We start from the raw sequence: 22,463 nt of genomic DNA on the forward strand, positions 1-22,463 counted from the left end.
GTGCTGTATTCCGGAGCGCCCGTTGGCGAAAAATTCTCCTATCATTGGACAAGCCAAATACTCATTTTTAAGGTTAGAGGATCATAATTCACTCATATGGGGTCTTCCATGACTTTCAGATCGAGAAAATCCTTTATCGGGCTCTCCTAGTGTAAATTAGGGTTTTCTTGGCTAGATCGGTGCCTAAATGCCAGACTCGGGCTCTTAAGCACCCAAAATGCCTTCTCGAATGTTCAAAACCGAGCTCCTAGAAGTTTGGCGCCTATCCTTGGTGCCTAAGCGCCCAAAACTGCTAAAACATGTTTATTTTCCTGAGCTATTGGAAAGTTGGCACTACCTGGGTGGCACCATGGCGCTAAACTAGATGCCTATGCGCCAATCTGCTTCCATAACCTGAGTTTTGACATGAATTTTGCCCTTTTGACCCCGGTGCACCCCCTTAGATAGCCCAAAAGCTGGATTTCCTTGTGCTATGAGGGGGTTTGCCTTGGGCGTGCAAAAAGGGGATCATCATACCCTTTTGGAAGCTAAAAAAAAACGTCCTTCCGAAGCGGGCAACGGGATTTCAATTCCGATGACCGACAGCTTCTTACGGGCAAACCTCACACCAAAAATAGTGCCGACACTCCACTTCATTTCAGTTTTGGGCTGAGGGAAAGCTTTCTTGGAGAGCAATTGGAGGGCTTGAGAGTGCTAGTAGGAGAACACCATCTTCTTCCTCAAGAAGCTTTATCTTCTTTGATTATAGAGCTTGGAGCAAAGAGATTTTAGGAAGGCATTTCATCTTCCTCATGAGAGAGCTAAGATGTTGATGCTCCTCTTTTCCTTCTTCCTTCATTTTCTTCCTCTTCTTCCATCTTTTAATTTGAGTGTGTGAGGAGAGTTTTGTGAGAAAGAGCTTAGCTAGCAAGGGAGCAAGGTGCTTACTCTCATACACTAAAGGAGAGTTTCATCTTAGCTAGGAGAAGGATCTTTAGAACTTTGTCGGAACTTCTTCGGGGCTCGGAACTCCGCAGAACATCGTTATCTCTCCTACCACTAGGAGAGCTTCATCCTGCGTAAAGAAACACGAATTAAACCCCACGTTGGTGAGATTATCTAAAAATGCCTCACGTTTTCTTTCTTAGCTAGCCATAAGAGTAGTTTTTTCTAGGTATTGTGAGTTTACGTCGCCCACACGAGGCAGGTTAGACACCCGGTATCGTCAGGCGTAATCAATTGCCCATCACCGGATGACGCGATTGGCCGAGCAATACCGATTGACATGGCCATACGTCTTTGGATTGACCAAATTTATGGTGTCATTGTGAGTTCGATCGCCCACACTAGGCAAGTTTGTCGGCCAACACTAGTCAGCTCAACCACACGCCTATTGATTGGCTTTTTATATCCTATAGGAAGCCCTAGGTTAGGAATCACATTTGTGACCAATCCCTTGCGAAGCTGAGTGATTCTTCCATCATAAGTATTAGCCCTAACCTTGATTCTTCTATGATAAGTCTTAGCCCTAACTTAAGCTGGTCAGAATACCAAATTTCCCATTGCCTCCTTGGAGGTGTTAAAATACTTAGAATTTGTGAAATGAGAAGAACTTTGTAACTAGCTCACTTTACAAAATCATGAGTGGTGGAATGGGAAAAGCTTTGTAGCTATCTCATCCCATAACGTTGTGGATATTTTCCTTTTGCAAATTTGAAGTTGAAGCTCCCCACAAGCCTCGCCAAAGCAGAAGGCGACTTTGTCACACATCCATGTGTTGCACCCTAGGTACCTAAGTGAGGATGTTGGCACGAGTATGGCTCCTCATTAATCTTGATCACTTGCATCATGTTAATTTTGTATTACATCCTGAACTTTGCATGTGACGTAACACATTGCCTCGATCAGCCCTCCTGGCCTGGTCAGCATAACACATTGCATCGACTGACTACCCCAACCTGGTCGACATAGAACATTGCCTTGATCAGCCACCCCGACACGATCAACCTTTCACTTTGGTATGACCGGCTGCCCCAGCCTGGTCGACCAATCACTTTGGTCAATTCAGTCACCTTAATTTGACTGAGCCCGTTGGCTGCATTGCCCTTGGTTGACCACCTTGGTCGACTCAGCAGATTGAACAACCGATTTCACTTGCACCCTTATCGTGCGTCCTTAGACATATGCCTTATATGTTTGCAAAGAGTACTTGTGCATCCCAATGACACATTACTTTGCATTTTCTTCGTGACATTTTCTTGTCATTTAGCACCACGTCACAAGTGATTCACAATTACACTCGAGCACTTCTGCATGTTTGTCTTGCATGACATTTCACATGTTCATCTCTCGCATGATTGAGTTTGTTTGCACTCAGATTCGTGTTTTATCACACTTATCTCTCACATTCACACATCATGTGAACAGGCGACTCGTCACCGAGTTAGTTCGTTGTGTAATTCTCTCCAACAGGAATTACATCCCTACCTTCCTACGACACTGCTCTGGACCATCGTAGGCACATCTATCGGGTCACTGCTTTCACGACAGACCCATTCTTTGGTCCGCTACCTTCACTACATGCCCGCCCCTTTTAGGTTACTACTTTCATGCCACACTCTTTTTTCTGACTGCTACCTTCACGACATGCCCACCCCTTTTAGGGCCACTTCCTTGACAACATACCCATCCTTTGTGTCGCGACCTTCAGTCTTTGTCTCCATGGCATGCCCACCCTTTCAGGTCATTGCCTCTGTGACACACTCATCCTTTGGTTCGTTGCCTCCACGACAAGATTAAACTTTTGGGTCAGTGCACCCCGTGCACACTCAGTCTTTCAGGTCACTGTCTCTACAACACACCCATCTTCCGGGTCGCTGCCCCCGAGACACTCTTACCCTTCCGGGTCATTGCCTCAATGATACACCTATCCTTCAGGTCGCTGTCTCCACCACACATCCACTCTTTTCAGGTCATTGTCTCCACAACACACCCATCTTTCGGGCCACTACCTTCACGGCATGCCCGCCTTTTTCGGTCACTGCTTCCATGACACACCCATCTTTCTCCTCTTGCCTTCACGTCACAACCTTCACATCACAACCATCTTTTGGGCCACTTCCTCCACGACAAGCCTACTCTTTTCAGGTCACTGCCTCCTCGACACACCTACCCATCCTGGTCACTGACTCCACGACACACATCCTTCGAGCCGCTACCTTTACGACACACGCATCCTTCGAGCCACTACCTTTAAGACACACCCACCCTTTTGGGTTGTTGCCACCATGACGCAACCATTCTTTGGGCCGCTGCCTTTACGTCACACCCACATTTTTGGGTCACTGCCTCCATGACACACCCATTTTTTTGAGTTATTGCTTCCACGACACTCACACTCACTACTTTTATGTATGATTGATCACATTTGCATTTGCATGTGTGTGTGTATAGCAAGCCGAACTCGATAGGTGAATGACCCGTATTGGTTGTGATGTCTTAACGAACATTAGTTGTTGGGTCGATCCCAACGAGTAATGTAAGTTAAAGCATTGAGATTAACACGGGTATGATTGTGATAAAGATTCAAGGGATCTAACTCGTGTCACCTTGTATGTTACAGGTCCATATTTAACAACCCTTTTTTTAAAACAAAAAAAAATATAATTCTCTACTTATTACATTCACCATAATTTTAAAATTATGCATGTAACAAACTAGGCCATATGTCAGACCAACACTTTTCAAAATTCATTATGGGCGACACCCTTTAAATCTCTTGGATCTTTGGTATGGGGTCGGTGTGGCGAACCCGTCAAAGTTATACATACCTAAGACTTATCTTGATCACTTAAATGTTGGTTATGACACCTCATTAGATGGTATGCTAGGCTAGGACTAGGTTGTTATGTAGTATTTTTGATGACTCTGATTATTGTTCTTTGTCGGCTTATTTTCTCCAACCATGTGTAACTTTTTGTACTTTAGTGTGCTTGTGCATGTTTGTTTTGATATGCATGGTAGTATATTAGAGTGGTGTTCTATAGGGGGTCATGCCATATATATGCATACACACACACACTGGTCGAATAAAAGGGGGGGGGGAGCAAATTAATGATTGTTCTTAACTATTTTCTACAAACGTTGCTTAGCTCTCCCACCAGGCATAACCCATACAAGTTGCATGCTTGTTTGGCTTTCCTGCTGGCATTAATTTTGTCTAGGTCGGATCCTTTTTCTTATTTTTCTTGATGTAAGTTTTAGAGTCCTAGGAAGAATATGTATTAAAAATAAGATATTGGCACGGGTTCCGAGAAGCGAGACGGACAAAATCATGTTATGGGGACCAAGAACTATTTGTTCGTGTCTGGTACCTTAATTATAAATTTCATTTATGTATAGAATTAGATTTAAGTGTGTACTTATGCATAACTTGGCCACCTTTTCTTTTCCGAGGCATGTTGTCGACCTAACAACACCAACATTTTATTATTTCTTATTTGACTTACTTTCTTGCTTTTTTTTAGCATGTTTGTATGCTTGGCTTGTCTTCTTTTGTTTATTTATGGTTGATCTGGGATGCCACAAAAATTGCAATTTAGGCTCTTTAGGACATTAACATTGTAAATTTTTCTACGAAAATTCTAATAAAAAATTCAAGATTATTTAAAATGTGAGATTAAAAGATTCAGGACTTTAAAAAACTTGTTTTTATTTTTTTGCATGACATTCAAGCCAGTTTTAAAACGGGTTGGATACCAATCATACCATGACATTCACTCAAGTCATATAATATGACCTCCATAATATCTAAGGACCACTATAGATAACTAAATCATCTGCATGGGTGAAGCCACTGTGCTTCTCCAACTCAACCGACCTAACCTAAATTTCTACTTAGGTGGTTGTCTAGTGAGCTTAGGTCGTTAAAAGACTCTCTGGACCAGACAGGGTGTAAGTCTTTTTTGTTGGGAATGTGCAAACATTGTAACTAAACCTCCCTTTCTCTTCTTTCCCAGCGGCATTCTCATCACAGTGACAATTATAAGTCAAACCTCTTGGAGCTCCATCTGATAGTCACATGATTGAGTTTCGTTCCTTTGACCTTAGGGCTACTGAGGTCCCTGTGGATGATGCAATTCATAGATTGCTGATCGGTGATCTTTGGACATGTAGAGTTGACTACTTTCATGACCAGGTAGACTTAGGGTCTCAGTGGCTTGGGATGGCGGGTCCATGGTTCCCCGACCTGGCTATCTCTACATGTAAGAGATTGCTCCTTCCTCCTTTGATTGTCCTTATTGAGCCCTATTGTTTCTTTTGCCTTAATATCATCTTGCAGACCTGATTTCAATGAGCTACTGCCTGTTTGGGATACAATGATTGATCCTCTGCTCTTATGACCTGAATGTGCTTTGACGTATTATAATTCTCCATCATGGTGATTCAGTTATTTCACAGGTTCTGTATGTCAATGAGTCAGTTTCCCATGTGGGAACATGAGAGACTTCCTCTCTACCCCGTGGCTTAATGAGAGCTTTGAAAACTTCAGAGCATTCCCATGTGAAATAACCATCCTTTAATAGCTTAGTGCTAATTGTTACTACTAATGCAAACAAAACTCATTTGGATCAAGAGTATTATTGGGCATCGCCAAGTTGTAATTAACCAAGTAGGATATGTCCCTTTGGGAGCACTGTAGACCCAAGAACATTCAAACACTCCCGAATCTTTGGTTGTGGGCAGTCTTCATAGGTATTCTTTTGCAAATTTTGGTCCAAGATGCTTTCATCCGATCTTGTTTGGGCGGACATACTTGACACATCCTTGTAAGGTTTATTGCACGAAGACACTCCACATTTTCTTTCTCTTGTTTATTGTTTTATCGTATGTTCGTCTTTTCTTGTTCTTCTCTTCTTCTAATCATTTACATAATCCTAAATATAGACTTATTAGGAAAAGAGAAGTAAACGATGATGGACAAACTAACGACTCCTTTAAAAAAAAGAGAAAAGAAAAAAAAATTGAGCGGTGAATCCGCTAGGGATGAAACTTTCTCTTCACCACAGGAGTTCTGCTTACCTTTTGTGAATTTGAGTTTATTCACAAGAATAACAGTTCCTTTGGGAAAGATTTACTCTCTTCTCGTCTACAGAGTTGTGTTTGCCTATCATGCAGGTCATAGCATATACACAACTTTGCAGAGCTCCTAGGAGTAGTGCACTCTCTCCTTCATAGGGGTTTTGCTTACATTTTTAGTGACCTAGTTCCTTAGTTGGCAGTGTCACTTGTTTGCGTCTTTTTGGACCTTGGACTTCATATACTATATCCCGTCTTGTACCCTGGACAACCGATTGCTGCATTATCGCGTACATCAATGTCGTTGTATTTTTTTTGCGACCTACAATTGTTGTCATAACTCACCACTATAGTCTACGTGTTCAACTAAGGCCTACTTGACTCAGAACTAGTATTGTTTCCGACTCCTGCCCTTGCAGCTTACATGCATAATCACAACGCATCAATACAACCTACATGGCTCACAACTCCAAAAAATTCCTATTATGTCGTTTATGGCTAACCAACACCTTGAAGAAACTATGTGCGACTCACATGACTAAATACTGTTGTGACTTTCAACTATGACTTATACGACAAACTACCTCCACAACCATCTATAATATTCAAAGCAGACTGCTGCCTCCATAACAACCAACTACCGGCTTTGCATCATGCTATCAGCCAAATCTATATTCTTTACAGTATGATTATGATTATGATCAATGAAATATTATTGTACACTTGCAACGATTTACTCTGTAACTCTGTTTTCCTTAATTTAGGAAAAGAGTCACCATTAATAGTTGATTATTTCAACTGAGTTAGTCCCTCTAATTTTTTCCTCTAATTCCTCCCGATTCTCTTCAATCATTTGAGTATGTGTTGGAGTCTCGAACAATATTAATATGCTAAATAATCACTCTATAGCCGTAAACATTTCAAAATACGCCGAAGTTAATCATAAATATTTTTTAGGAAATTTACATGTATACCACCAAATTCTTATGCATTTATATATTTAACACACATATTTGACATTTTACATTTATATCACTCAAATCTTTCATCACAAAAAATACCACCATTTACATATATACCACTAAATTCTTATGTATCTACATATCTAACCCCTATCTTTCACTTCTACATACATGTATATCATAAAAAAGTTGTATTTTATCTCTTAAAAGTTAAAATAATAGCATTTTGACGAGGTATGAAATACTTGATTGGTATAAATGTAAAAAGTAAAGGTTAGGAGCAACATATGTAAATATAGAGATTGAGTGGTATATATGTAAATGCACATTATTAAATACTGCCCCCAGAATCAGAAAACTTATTCCATACGGACGGGCACCGCATGTAAGATGCACGCGGTGTCTGATCCTGATCGTACATCAGGTGATCCTGATGAGTATTTTTTTCGGTGGCCCACCTTTTTTTTTTTTTTTTTTTTTTTTTTTTAAATCAGGATCTCGGACACCCTAAGGAATAATTTCTCCCAGAATCAACCTTTGTAAAAGCTCTCCCTCCCGATCCGTCACTGCTTCGATCGCACGGGCAATGGGAAGTCCCTTTGAAGGCAACTTCGTTGCAGGCCACGCAGCCGCCGCCTCTGTTGCTTTCGTTCTCTCCTCTTCCCTCACCCATCCGCTCGACACGCTCAAAACCCTACTCCAGGTACTCTCTTTCTCTCTCTCGCCATATGAGCACTGTATTCGTTATCACCATTACTCCGAGCGTAATTACCGCAGTCATTCAGCGACTGGCGCCGCTTAGTTTGAATTTTTAATGTATTTTCTCAATGAAGTTTTTGCTTGGTTTCGCACACTAACAGGTGGGTGCAGGGCCGAAGCAAAAACTGAGTATTTCTCAGGTGCTTGACAGAGCGAGATCGGTTTCTGGGATTGCTGGTATGCCATTTCAATTCACGATCGCGAGTTTAATTCTTTGCTGCTACTTTTTTACTGCTGAATTTTGATTTGAGGCACTTAGGTGTATTTTGTTATTCGCTTGTTTTGACTGAGGGTTTCGAATCAATTAACAATGATGCAGTGTATTTTTTAAAATCTATGCTCTAGTGTAGACAATATGAAGCAGTGGAATGGGGATTTGATGACTGTAGTTCCGTTAGACTGGTCTTGCTGTGGGAATTCATACTGATATTAAGATTTCTAGTGAATGTTATATTCTCATTTATTTCATTCCACAATTTCGGCTGCTGTACCTTGTTACTGCTTATCCTTTCAAATGAATGTTATCCGTATTTTTGTTTGGAAAATTTTGCACTTGAATGTTAAAGGATAATTTATACATAGACATTCGGTTGAACCATTTCAAGCTTGATAGTTTTATGTTCAGCTCAAGCTTGAGGTGAGCTTTCACATGCATTTTTATGTTTGGCTTGTTTAAATTTTTTAATAGCTATACTCGACTTATTTATCTTAATTGATCGAGCACTTAGTCAATGAATAATTTAAAAATTCTAACAAGTATTTTACTTTTCTTATAGAATCATTAACAAATAATTTTATAAATCCTAACAAGTAATAACAAAATATTGAATTAATATTTAACTAGTTTACATCAATTAAATATGATAATAAATAAATTATAATAAGACTTTATGCAATCATATAATATAAATAAATACTAACAAATTAGTTCATTGCAATAAAAAATAAATAAAATGCATTAAATTAATATCTTTATTGATATTAAAGTATAACACTGCCATTGCTGGTCCCAAGTCTGGATGTGAAAAGTAGAGAGTTGCGTTAGATAGTCGACAGCTAGCGTGAAACTTGTTGAAAGGAATCATGACATGAATCCTTTTGATCATTGTGTAATATGTGTTAGGGCGTCCCCTAGAAGCGACGTGCTGTAGAGCCTGAATATAGTGAAAAGTGTGCAAGGGCCGCTACATCGACGCCCGTGTGTAATGTCAAATAACCAAGGGTTCCCACATTACAGACGAACGCAAGTAAAGAAGTTAGTCCATAAAACTAATGAAACTATTATTAGGACAAGATATTGGAATATAAGTACTTTCAATAGTAAATTAATGAAATTAATTGATATTATGATTCATAGGAAAATTAATATCTTATGTATTCAAAAAACTAAATGGGTTGGAGAAAAGACTAAGGAGATTGATAATTTAGGTTTTAAAATTTTGGTATTCTGGTAAGAGTCGCACTAGAAATTGTGTAGGTATAATTATTGATAAAAGTTTGAAAGATAATGTTATAAAAATTAATAGAGTTATAACCCTTAAGATTATCATTGATACTAAGATTTTTAATATTATAAGTGCTTATGCTCCTCAAGTAGGTTTAAATACATGGTCTAAAGATAAATTTTGGAATGACTTAGAAGACTTAATACAAATGATACATCTTGAAGAAAAACATTTTATTGGAGGAGATTTAAATAGACATGTAGGTAAAGTGATAGAAGACTTCAAATATACTCATGGTGGCTACGGTTTTGAAGTAACTAATGAAGAAGGTAGAACTATTTTAGATTTTGCTTCAGCGTATGTTTTGTTATTACTAATACTTTATTCAAGAAAAGAGATGAGCATCTTATTACTTATAATAGTGAATCTAATAAAACACATTGATTATTTTTTTATGAGAAGAAGAGATCATCGAGATTGTAAAGATTGTAAGGTTATTCTAAGTGAGAATTTAAGTACCCAATATCGTTTATTAGTTCTAGATTTTAAGATGAAGAGTTGTTAGAATACTAGGACTCATCATCGTATAATTAGATTCATCGTATAATTAGATGGGAAAGATGGGAAAACCTAAAAGACACAAATAAAACTATTTTTATGAGTAAAATTCAAAATTTCAAAATTTGGGATGTTTGTGAAGAATCAAATGCTATTTGGGATAAAATAACATACACTATTAAACAAGTAGCAAATGTTGTGCTTGGAGAATTAAAAGAAAAAATTTTTATAAATAAAAATAGTTGGAGGTGGAATAATAATGTGCAAGAAAAGATAAAATATAAGAAGTTATGTTATAAAAATTGGTTTAAATGTAAAAGCTTAGAGAATTGAAAAAATATCAAATGATCCGCAGGGAGTCTAAAAGAACAATTTGTGACGCTAAAAATTTTGCTTTTAATGATTTTTGCTTTTAATTAGATATTAAGGAGGGTGAAAAAAATATGTATAAACTAGCCAAACAAAGAGAGAAGAAAAGTAAAGATTTGCCAAACAAAGAGAGGTATAAACTAGCCAAACAAAGAAAAAAGCGAAGTAAAGATTTAATTAAAGATGAAAATATTAAAGATGAAAATAAAAAAGTATTTTTTTTAGAAAAAGATATTCAACATAGGTGGGTGAGTTATTTTGATAAACTTTTTAATGAAATTTCTGAAAATACGATCGATCTTAGGGATCTTATTATCGTGAATGATAATAAAACGTTTCATTTTTACCGTCACATTGGTAAAAAGGAAGTTGAGGAAGCTTTAAAGAACACAGAGTGGAAAGTCTGTAGGACCTGATGATATCCCAATTGAAGTGTGGAAATATTTAGGAGATTTGAGAGTTTCTTGACTTACTAAACTATTTAATAATATTTTAAAAACTAAAAAGATGCATGAGGAGTGGAGGAAGAGTATTTTGGTCCCCATTTTTAAGAATAAAGGGGACGCACAAGAGTGCGCAAATTATAGAGGAATTAAGTTGATGTGTCATACTTTAAAATTATGGGAGAGGATAATTGAACATAGGTTAAGAAGCATTACAAATATTTTTCATAATCAAATTGAATTTATGCCGAGCAGGTCTACTATGAAAGCTATACATTTATTGAGAGGTTTGATGGGGAAGTTCAGAGATAATAAGGATAATCTACATTTGATTTTTATTTATTTTGAAAAACCTTACGATAAGGTCCCAAGAGATATCCTTTGGAGAGTTCTTGAGAAGAAATGTGTTGATATGACTTATATTCAAGTCATTAAAGATATGTATACTAGAGTTGTTACTTGTGTTCAAACTGAAGGAGGATTGACAAAATATTTTCCTATTTCTGTTGGTTTACATCAGGGATCGACTTTAAGCCCATATCTTTTTGCTTTAGTTATGGATGGTCTTACTGGACATCTACAGGAGGATGTACCTTGGTGTATGCTTTTTGCTGGTGATATCCTGTTTGTGGATAAAACGAGGGAAAAAGCTCAGGAAAAACTTGAATTATGGAGGTCTACATTGGAGTCTACAGACCTTCATTTAAGTAGAACTAAAACTGAATACATGGAAGTAGCTCTAGTGACATAAGTGTGACTTTGGGTGATCAAATTATTAAAAGGTGTGAACGATTTAGATATCTTGGATCTATTGTTCAAAGCGATGGTGATATAAATGGGGATGTTAATAGTAGAATTCAAGTTGGTTGGTTGAAGTGGAGGAATGCTTTGGGCCTTTTGTGTGATAGAAAAGTACCGCTTAGACTGAAAGGAAAATTTTATAAGAAGGTGGTGAGAATTGCAATGCTTTATGGCGTTGAATGTTGGCCTTTAGAAGAGAAGCATAATAATAAGTTAAGTGTTGCCGAGATGAGAATGATTAGGTGGATGAGTGACTTTACACTTAGAGACAAAATGCGAAATGAATATATCCGTGATAGGGTTGGTGTAGCTCCTGTGACAGACAAAATTAGAGAAAGTCATCTTAGATGGTTTGGTTACATTAAACGTCGACCGTCAGATGATCCGATTAGGAGAGCATATGTTTTAGATTCGACTTGTGTTAAGAAAGGTAGAGGTAGACCTAGGAAGACTTGGGCTTATTGTATAAAAAATGTTCTTAATTTACTAGAACTAAATGAAAATATGACACTAAATAGGATACAATGGATAAAAAAGATTCATGTAGCCGACCCCACGTAGTGGGATTAAGGCTTTATTGTTGTTGATGTTGTATTGATATTAAAGTATAATTCATTACTATAAATATATACTTAAATAAATTGTAGTTGATCAAATTTAATTTAATAATATGTCATATATACTATGAGCTTTCATGTAGCTTATAATAGAGCATTTAACAAGTTACTCATTGAATAATAAATAAATTTGTTTATGAACATAAATAAATTAGTTAGACCTTATTTAAGTTTGGTTTGTTTAACCTTCAAGCTCTTAAAAATATTCAAGGTTGTTTATGTACTATTCTGAAAACACTTGATCGAGAATTAATTGATCCAAGTAAAATTTGTTTATTGAGTGCATTGTTTCATTTACAGTTCTAGCTGCGAGTTTTCCAGTTTCCATATACTTGAATATTACTAAGTGCTCATATCTATGTAGTCTGAATTTTTGCATTCTATTTTTCACTGGGTTCATGCCATGTTCTGACTGGTCATCTTTATATTACTATCGTACTGTTCTATCATCCCCCACTGTTGGAAGGGTATGAAATTTCCATACATCTCATTCATGTCATCTAACCAATATATTATTTCATCACTTGTTAGGCCTCTATAATGGTCTGGGCTGGTCAACGATGGCTATGGTTTCAGGAATGGGAGCTCGTTTTGGAGTTTTTGAAATATTATCTGCTTTCTATACAGGTAGAATTAGCTCGATTCTTTTTCAGATGCCACATAGAAAAAATATTGTCAACTCCTCTTTCTTTATGTTCCTATGTTACCTGTATTGAATCTATGCTATAGTTAAAACAATCCTATGCTTAAATGGTATGCTGCAAAATTTTTCATATAATGGTAAAAAAAATTAGCATTTTAATTTTGGTAGGAAATACTGAAAGTAGATTATTTCATCTAATTGTTCGTTGTACAAACATGATACTCAATGAGCAAGTCCTTTTTTATTTTAACAATGCTTGATTATTTATTGCAGCATATCAGGAGAAAAGCCGTTTGCTTTCCAACTGTGTAGAATATGTACATACAATCATTTTTGAGGTTGATACTTAAGTGATATGGCTGCTACTTGCCTCTTAAACTGGGACAGAAAGAAAGTAATAGTGCTGGCCAAGTTTATAATGTTAATAAATTGGTTTCTAGTTAATTTGAGCTTCAACTCTTTAGGACTTTGCTACCTTTTTACTTGGCTGTCCTTTATCCTGGACCTTGGAGTTTGCCTCATGTGAAGTGTTCTGGAGTGTGTAGAACTGGGTTACAGAATCTAGTCGAGGTGAAAATATGTGAATACGGGTTTCTAATCCTGACTGATGTGATTTCAAAGTTATCTTTACCATTGACATGCCAAAAATTCTTGAGGTAGTGCTTTTTACCCTTAATTCAATTTTAAAAAGTTGGCTTTTTCATTATTCTCTCGTTGTTGCAATGCATGGGCAGAGAATTTAGGGTTTAGGGTTTAGGGCAGAGAATTCAGCTTTGTAGTCACCCTAGGGCAGAGAATTCAGTATTCTATTTGGGCAGCCAGCAACGTCCTGTTTTCCTTTCAAGGGTTGTATCTGACAGCGAGGAAGTGCTCCAACTGTCCCTCGTCCGAGATAGTGATCGTCTCCACGGATTCGGGTGGTGCTCCGACTGTAGTTTGACCCCGTCGAGATATTTATTTGTCATTCCAGCCCTTCATGCTGCCAACTTCCACATCCCTCTCGCTGATATCCTACTGTTGTCCCCAATCTGCAGCTTCTGCAACCTCCCAAACCGCATTTGCTACTGACATTCCAACCACAAACCTTCTTCCCTCCCTGTTGCCCTCCAACCTGCACCCTTTGCTGTGAAACCGCTACCACCTACCTTTGTAGGCTCCCTAGGGTGTCCTGTTATGTTCATTTTATCATTTCCCTTTTGTTTGAGTCGTTGTTTGTAACCTTAATGAATTTTCAGCAATAATATTCACATTTTATTTGAGGTTTGGGTTAAATCCGGTATCATAGCTACCTAAACCTAGTTCTATCTTAGGGTTTCCTAGTGTTCGCCTTACCCTTCAACTAAAAAATTTTCTTTCCTATCCTGAACCACTCAATCCAGAACACTGAGGCCCAACTTATCATAAATGAGAAACATTTGAGATTTTTACTTGTTTGACATTTGGCTCAGGAATATCTACGTGGTGGTGTACCTATGGCTCAGATTATGCCAAACCAGAGCGGATCGATAGGGAAGTATGCTCGCAAGTGGGAAAAATAATTTTGGTAGCCAGTGCAGTTGCCAGTGGGATCCAACAACGATCGATGAGAACCAAAAAGCTTCGATGAATGAGGTCGAAACTCCCCCAACCCCAGGAGACTAACGCGGGGCTTTGGGGAGGACCGACCTATGGTTCGGTCTAGGCCGGGCGGGCCGGTCCTCAAGCGGGAAGGGTTGCTAACCCCCCTTTCCTTTTCTTCCTCCTCTTTCCCTCAATTTTCTCTCCTTTTTCCTCATAATATCTTTCCTTTTCCATGAAATCCCGTATTATAAATCATTTTCTATTATATTAATTCTTTTTTATTCTATTTTCTAATTGAAAGTAGTGCTTATCATAACTCCTAATCCCTCTTATTGTTTTTGCTTAGAAAAGGAGGATTTTGTTACTTAAGAATTCAACATTCTCTTTGGATGGCAGTTGGCGTCCTGTTTTTCCATTCGAGGGTTGTATCTGACAGCGAGGAGGTGATCCGACTGTCCCTCGTCCAAGGTGGTAATTGTCTCCACGAGTCGGGGTGGTGCTCCGACTGTAGCTCGACCTCGTTGAGATATTTATTTGTCCTTCCAACCCCCCCTTTCTGCTGCTGTCAGTCAGGCTACCAGCCCTACAGCAGATCGCTGCCACCCCTGCCCTCTGCCCAACAATCTTCGGCTGCTTCTTGGCCTGCAAGCCCACCTCACTCTCCTCCCTGCACCTCTGCAGGCTGCCACATCATCTTCCCTGCTTCCAGCCGCCAGCCTCTACATCCCTCTCCATGTTATCATACTGCTGCCCCCAAATTGCAGCTCCTGCAGCCTTCCAAACCGCAGCTTCCAGCTGCCCAAGCTGCCCTTCCACCCGCACCCACTTTCGTAGTTGACCTAGGGTGTCCTGTTATGTTCACGTTGTCATTTCCTTTGTTTGAGTCATTGTTTGTAACCTTAATGAATTTTCAGTAATAATATTCACATTTTATTTGTGGTTTGGGTTAAATCCAGTATCATGGAGTGTCCCAAGGGCTTCGAGGAGCCTCCCCCGGCCCTAGCTCCAAGCCTACGACTTCGAGTCTCCAACGCAGAGCTCCACATGCTTCCTGGAATCTAACGCAGTTTTCCCAAAACTCTATTCCTTTGATTGTTCAACCAAGCTTCCACACCCATCTCAATTTTAGGCAAAACTCCAACCCCAATGGCGAACCTCAAGTTGCTAGTAGGCGATATAGGTAGATAAAGAAGAAAAAAGCTATAGATTATATCGAGAGGGTGTCGGGCAAGAGTTTGAGGTGAGAGAGGACGGAGACGGACAAGATGGTAGATCAATTGTACCTAGAGGTGAGACTTGAGAGAGGGCAAGCTGCGAGAGCGTGAGCTATAAAGTGAGACTACGAGAGAGGGCATTTGGCGAGAGCGTGAGGCGAGGCTGCGGAGAGATTTTAGGTTTTAGTGGGGGATGAAATGGTAAAGGGAGGTCAGCCGAAACTGACCTTTTATCTACTTCTTTGCACATCACAACCGTTCCCTCGCCCGTTCGCTAAACCCACGGCTGCAATCATTCCATTTACAAGCTACTGGATAAGCTAGCGAACCGAGTAGAACTTGAGCTTGAACTCGAGTTTGATAATCACTCAAGCTTTGATTCTGGCTCAAGCTCGAGCTCAAGACTTGATAAGCCTAGCTCGTGAGCCTGTAAAAGCTGTAATCAATCACCCAAAATCATCTAACTAGTTATCCATTACAAGCCGTATGAACAACAACTAACACATTGGATATGATCTCAGTTAAATTAGGAAAATCATTAAGACATAATTACTTATTTGCAACAATTGGCATGTGGACTTGTGTTACATGGAAGGAGTAATCACGCGGTTAGTACTTGGAAGTCTTAGCAAATGTCTAACTAACAACACTCGTATTACTCGTCTATGTCTTCTCTGTACTTGTCCAAGTGGAGTTGCCTTCCGATCAACTTAAAAAACCACATAATATGCTTCTAACTATGATTTGGGATGATACTGGTAGAAGTCCATACTCATACATTAGCTAATTTTCATAATATTATTAGATGAATTATACATAGGTATGAACAGAAGCACAAAGAAGTATCAGTTGAAGTTTAGTTATCATGAGGAGCAAAAAAGCCATCACTAGTGACATGGAATATGCATAACCATTCCTACATTTGGGATGGTGTTGATAGAAGCTTATTATTTATCTCTTAGTTCTTTTACAGAACGTTCTTAGTTAAAATATACAAAGATAAAAACAAAAGCGAATAGGAGCATCAGATACCATACACAAAATTTTTTTCTAACCATTAAATGTTTAATTAATTAAAAGGGGTTGGGCGTAGCTATATGCAAAGCAGCTTATTATACTTTTGTGGGCAGTATATTGATATCACTGGCACAAAATATAATATTTCTGCCTTAATATATGAATGTAACCAACCGATATGAGCGGCTAAATAATATAATACAACTCATTATGATGATATAGAATACCTGGCTGTACGCTAATTTTGACAAACCTCTGAGGTCGTGCATACTGGCAGCTAACTATAACGAATCAATTGACCTCCCTCATTGTGATCCATCTTGTGTAACCTATATTATAGTATTAGCATTGGTTCTTTCTGCCTATAAATAGAGAATCAGTGGTAACGATGAAAAATCTATATGCAATTCTGTTTCAGAATTGTTGGCACTAGAACCTCCCCTTTCTTTCCCACATTGAACTTGATGTACTCTTCTTGTTCTTTTAGTCTTTTCAGTAAAGAGTTTAACTGAGTTCTCTTCTAGTAGTCCACTTAAGGAATACAAAGATAACTCTTTCTTTATCTCTAGCTTTGTTGGTCTAGTTCTCTCTAGGAATTTTCCACTGAAAAATTTGTATCTATCAGTTTTTCAAGTGCATTGAGCTTGGAGATGGTTCTAATTGGGAAACGAACTGCTAACAACGATGACAATTGAGAAAAGATGTCTCAGAGCATGAGATGAAAAGATTTGGTCATTTTCACCAAAATTATGGGATACTTCTGGCAAGCTTCTTCACCCACCATATTATTCAAATGATTCATTAAAACATTTGCGTGTCATGCTCCTCTTAGTGTGTTTTCAACTCACTATTGGTTAATTAGTTGGCTAAACAAGTTACTAATGCTACTTCAGATCATAAAAGCTACACCATTGACAAAATCTTGGATGTTGATTTTTAACTCTTTTAATGGCAACTTGGATGTGACCGGCGATGTTGTTCTTTTTGTTTTTTCCATTTCTCTGTCACTGATAATGCGTATCGTTACCTTCTCTTTATAACTTTCAATTTCATTTTCATATGAAGCGAGCAATTCAAATGGGTCAAACAATGAAGCAAGCAGTCTTATAAATGTTTGTATTTTCTAAGCTACATTTCCTTTAATTTGAGTTGTGGTGTCCATGTAGTTTGAATAAGATTATCAATTTCATTTTCACATCTACTTTTGTGACAAAAATTGTTGCCTCATTTTCTTTTGGTTAAACTCTTATGATAAGTTTTGACAACTTCTTTATGTAGTTAATGCTATTCTTACATAAAATATAGGATATTGTTTATTTAATCTGCCAAAAAAAGCCATTCGATTCAAATTGCAATACCATATTGACATGAATTATGGATTATAAACTGGTAGATGGAAGGGAAGATACCTATGTGTATGTCTCAGAGGCCATGCTGGCTGGCATAGCTGCTGGTGCCATAGAGGCTGTGGTTCGCACCCCATCTGAACTCGTTAAGCACAGGAAACAAGCAGCTTCTACATCAAACTCTAGCATTCTGAGGACCATCAAGTCTTGGCCTGACTCGACTTCAATTGTTTCGAAATTCTTACCAAGATATACTTCTGATGTGAAGGCATGGAGCCATACTGTTGGTCTTCTATCATCCCTGCCAACAAATCATTCAAACTTGGATGCTGCATTGAAGCTATATCCGTGGATGTTGACTGGTTCTGGAAGACCCCCTCTTGCATCCTTTGTCAATGGACCTTCAGACATCGTATCTTTGGAAGGTTGGAGTGCTTTGTGGAGAGGGCTTCGGGCTGGAATTGCTAGGGACTGTTTTTACGGTGGCTTTTTCTTTGCTGTATGGCAATTCTTACACATTGGCATGCTGACCTGGAAGGCTCTTGATATGGTACCACCACCAAGGTTTGTATTAAAGCTTATTGCATGATATACTCTCATTTTAATGGAAAGATACTTGCTTGGGCTTATGGAAATTTTCACTTATGATATGTAATTGCCAACTTTCCACTGGCATGATTGAAAAATCATGCATATTCATAATATACATTAAAGTGCTAGGTTCAATTTGCGGGTATAATTTGAAAAAAAAGATGCAAGTATATTTGTATAATTACAGCCATATGCGTGTTTTTTTTTTTTTTGTGTGTGATACTGCTAGCTGCCAGGCAACAAAAGGAATAATGGGTTTGAAGGGTGGCAATGAAAATGGGCCCCCAAAGAATGTTTGTAAAGTTTGATCCTAAATCAGGTATTATTTATGTGTACCCTTATATATTTTTATTTATTTGGAGAGTTGGAAGAAAAGTCTCCAGCAGTACCTACCATATGTCGAGATACATCATAATCTACCATCCATTTTGATGACGATTGATTAGAAGCATCATCAATCCTATCTCATGTTGCTTTCCGTTTCCTCTTTAACAACTCCAGACACGCATGATTTTCATCGGTAAAAATCACAACTATTAGAGTTGCCCGGTAGCTTTTTATTCTCCCCCTGGACACCTATCAAACCTGAGCTCGAGGTAGTCAAAGCTGATCGTGCATCCATAATTTCACTTGATTCAAAGTGTAGCTTCATGCAACTCTCCTCCTTTATCATTGCAACAATGACCTCATCCAATGAAGGGATTGTCGCTTGAGCTAGGATGACAAATCTCCTCTGATCAAAGGTCGGTTTCAGGTGGGCCAGAAAATGCATAGTTTTCATATGTGCAAAGATCTCCCCTTCCTTGCACTCTAGATCGTCATAGCTCAACATTGGTGAGAAGTGATCAAGATCTGCCCATGATCGCTCAAGCTCTATGGAGCACCCTTGAATCGATCTATCACCCTGAACCACTACGTTTATCTCATGTTGAATCTGGAACATCCTCATGTGGTTCTCAACTCTAGCATAAATATTTTTTAGCTTCGCCTAGTTGTTGCTCATCTTTCGAATGTCATCTACTGATGAGACAATTGATGAAACCATCGAGTTGAGTAACTAGGTCTAAAGCAAGGCATAGTGGTCCTTCACTCCTCTCAACATTGTTACTCTTGGCTCGACTCCCATCATATATCCTTTAGTCTCTTCCTTACTATAACAACTTCAATTTGATGTGACCAAGTCAGATATGTGGCCGATCCATCAAGTTTCAGGTCCACTGGAGGGAGATCTAGCTTCACCCGTGTTGGAGCATCTGCTGAGGTAGCAACTCCCATTAAGACATGAGTTTCGTGTATGAGCCCGAACAAGACCTTCAGAAATTTAGGATTGATCTTTGTTAGAAGCTCCAAACTTTTACTTACTGCACTATTTATGTCTCTTGACATTCTCAATTTAACTATTCCCTAGCTTTCGTCGTCCTCTTATGCACGTAGAACTAAAGTTCTATCCTCTACTGTTCTGGTTTTACACGTGCTTCACCATGCCCTACGTTGAGCCGCTCAAATTATTGTGCCACAATCTAGCAACCAAGACCTCGTTAGTTTGGCCCTTCCCGAGCATGTAGTCTACTTCCCGCATCGTGCAATAGTGCCTGTATCACAAGCATCCATCGATCTCGTTGTTGCCTTCCTAGTTAGCTCTAATCGTGATTGTATCGCGTCGTGCAGTATTGCTTGTATCGCGAGTTCACACCGTGATCCATTCGTTGCCATCCTATTTAGCTCAAATTGCGGCTGCTTCGCGATGATGAAGTAGAAGGAAGAGGAAAATCGGCAAGCCGCAACAGCAACGATGCACGCCAATCCTGACGATCGAGCAGCCCGAACGACGACTCTCAGGGTGAGGACTCTGATACCATATAGAAAGAGTTTTTGGAAAACCTCATGTGTACATTCATAACATGGGTTTAAATAAGACATTACAATCTCTCACAGATAAACCTCTAGGCTTCTTCAATATTCCCTTTTTACCAATAGAACCCTAACTAAAGTTCAATTCTCAACACATACATGTTATTTTTGTCATTCCACGTTGTCATCATTTCCCCTTATTTTATTTATTTATTCATACAATCATCTCCAACTATCCATTATACCCCTCCTTTTAATTCATAACCTCTTGTATGGTAAGATACAAAGTCGGCCATAGTTACTTCCAGGTGTATTTTTTTACAAATTTTATATGTTAAATTCATGAGGTCTGGATATTGTTTAGCTGTTGTGCAGTGATTCTTCTATTTGTTTATCAAGCCCTCTCTTTATATTGTTCAGGTCAATCAATGAGGTTGGCCCTGTTTCGCCTTTGGCTTCTAGCCTTGCCGCTGGATTTTCCGGAGTGGTGGCTGCTGCAGCCTCTCATCCTTTCGACACAGCTAAAACTAGATTGCAGTGCATCGTGGAGCCCAAGGTATCTCTACCCTGTTTCATATCATCATTATTTCTCATTCTCGGTAAATATCTTGAATTCCGTTGGAGATTATTTAACTTCAAAACTTCAATCTCTTTTAAAATTTTTAAAACTACTAAAAATATGATTGTTAAATCCAATTTATAATTATTATTAAGTTATTATTAATTATTTAATTTCAGAATGGTAATTTTTATTTTATTATATGCAGTACATTAGTATGGAAAGGAAGTTCCTAAAATGGAAAGCTTCAGGGAATTGGATAGAGAGAGTTGCCGGCTTGTCTCCGGCAGATCGAAACCTGCTGCTTCGTGGTATTGGATTAAGAATGGCTTGCAGCGGTGTTGCATCATTTACTCTTGTTGCCACCTACTTGCTTGCCGTTAAACACCTCTTATAATTGGGGGGCTTTATTAAGCTGATATTGATTCATTAAAATCAACAATAAATTTTGAAGAAAACCAGTGCTAAGGTATTTTCCTTAATCGTCCAATTCTTCTTTACTTATTTCCATTTCTTCTCTTCAAAATGTTTTTTTTTTCCTTTTAATTTGCAGATTGGGTTTGCATCTGTTCTACCTGAAGAAAACTTGTTTCTTCAGCAGCTGTTGCAGCTTTTCCTGTTAAGTCCATGCGGAGTACGGCGGTTGGGTGAAATATTTAGGGAAATTTATTGAAAGGTGAAGTGATTTCACACTTTTTTTTAATCTATTTATTTGGGGCATTTACATGCATAGCGCACAATTCTCATGTATTTACATATCTAACACCCAAAATTTAATATTTACATGTTGTACACTCAAATATTTAATTTCAAATAAGAAATACGTTTATCATATGTGTGTGTGTGTGTGTCAAAAAAGAATGACTGAAGTCTATCATACGAGCCCCTAGCCACCCTCATGTGACTAAATATTCGAGGGACCGCCTTCACTACCGGCAAACTGCACGGAGGGGGACTTGAACCCATGATTAGAGGGGACTTAAAAAAAAAAAGATGATTTACAAACTCAACTCCCATGTCTCTGATCAAACACCTTTAATTTTGCCTTGCATGCCAACCTCCATATGCATAAGAAGGTATATTTAACCTTTTATAAGTGAAGATAATGATTTTTTTTTATGTGATAGAAAAAATTTGGGTGGTAAAAGTTAAAACTTTATATGTTAGATATGTAAATACATAAGAATTGGATGGTATGTATGAAAATGCCCAAAAAAAAGAAAAAAAATAAAATCAAATTTTCAGATTTATTTAGTCCCACATTATAAGAGAATTTTGTTTGCAGGTGTTTAAATAGAAGAATTAAATGTAGCGGCATAATAATCAATGATTGAAGACTCAGGATATATAGATTGGTTTTATATTATTTTATTTTTTTAAATATGAGTAAATGTTTAAATTGAGGCTCTTGATAAGTAATTAATTTCTCCATAGTGCTTGGATTAGTACCACATCATGAAACAAATAAGATACTGCTCATTTATTATGACGAGTGTTAACGAGCTAAAGTTTTGTTTGGCTCAAAATTAGCTCGAAAGAAATTTGATCTCAAATTTTGGCTCGTTTATTTCGATTCGAGCCAAAAATCGAATCAATTTTCTAGCAATTAACGATCTTTCAAGCTAAATTCACAGTCCTAATTATAAGATAGAAACACACACAATAAATTCA

General features: G+C 38.1%; 1 protein-coding gene across 2 annotated transcripts; it reads left to right on the top strand.

The window, feature by feature from the left end:
* The first annotated feature begins 7,508 nt into the window (after positions 1-7,508).
* On the top strand, positions 7,509-22,137 carry LOC110020433. Of its 2 annotated transcripts, XM_020718532.1 has the most exons (8): positions 7,509-7,722; positions 7,880-7,955; positions 12,543-12,638; positions 17,839-18,355; positions 20,654-20,789; positions 21,001-21,261; positions 21,346-21,468; positions 22,078-22,137. In XM_020718532.1, the coding sequence occupies exons 1-6, from the start codon at positions 7,606-7,608 to the stop codon at positions 21,187-21,189; spliced, it is 1,131 nt and encodes a 376-aa protein (XP_020574191.1). In that variant the 5' UTR covers positions 7,509-7,605; the 3' UTR covers positions 21,190-21,261; positions 21,346-21,468; positions 22,078-22,137. The 2 variants fall into 2 exon arrangements, with proteins under 2 accessions (XP_020574191.1, XP_020574190.1); XM_020718531.1 differs by lacking the exon at positions 22,078-22,137 and having other exon boundaries at positions 21,346-21,548.
* Positions 22,138-22,463: the final 326 nt, after the last annotated feature.

This window comes from Phalaenopsis equestris, unplaced genomic scaffold, assembly GCF_001263595.1.
Source record: "Phalaenopsis equestris unplaced genomic scaffold, ASM126359v1 Scaffold000096, whole genome shotgun sequence".
Taxonomy (NCBI): Eukaryota; Viridiplantae; Streptophyta; class Magnoliopsida; order Asparagales; family Orchidaceae; genus Phalaenopsis; species Phalaenopsis equestris.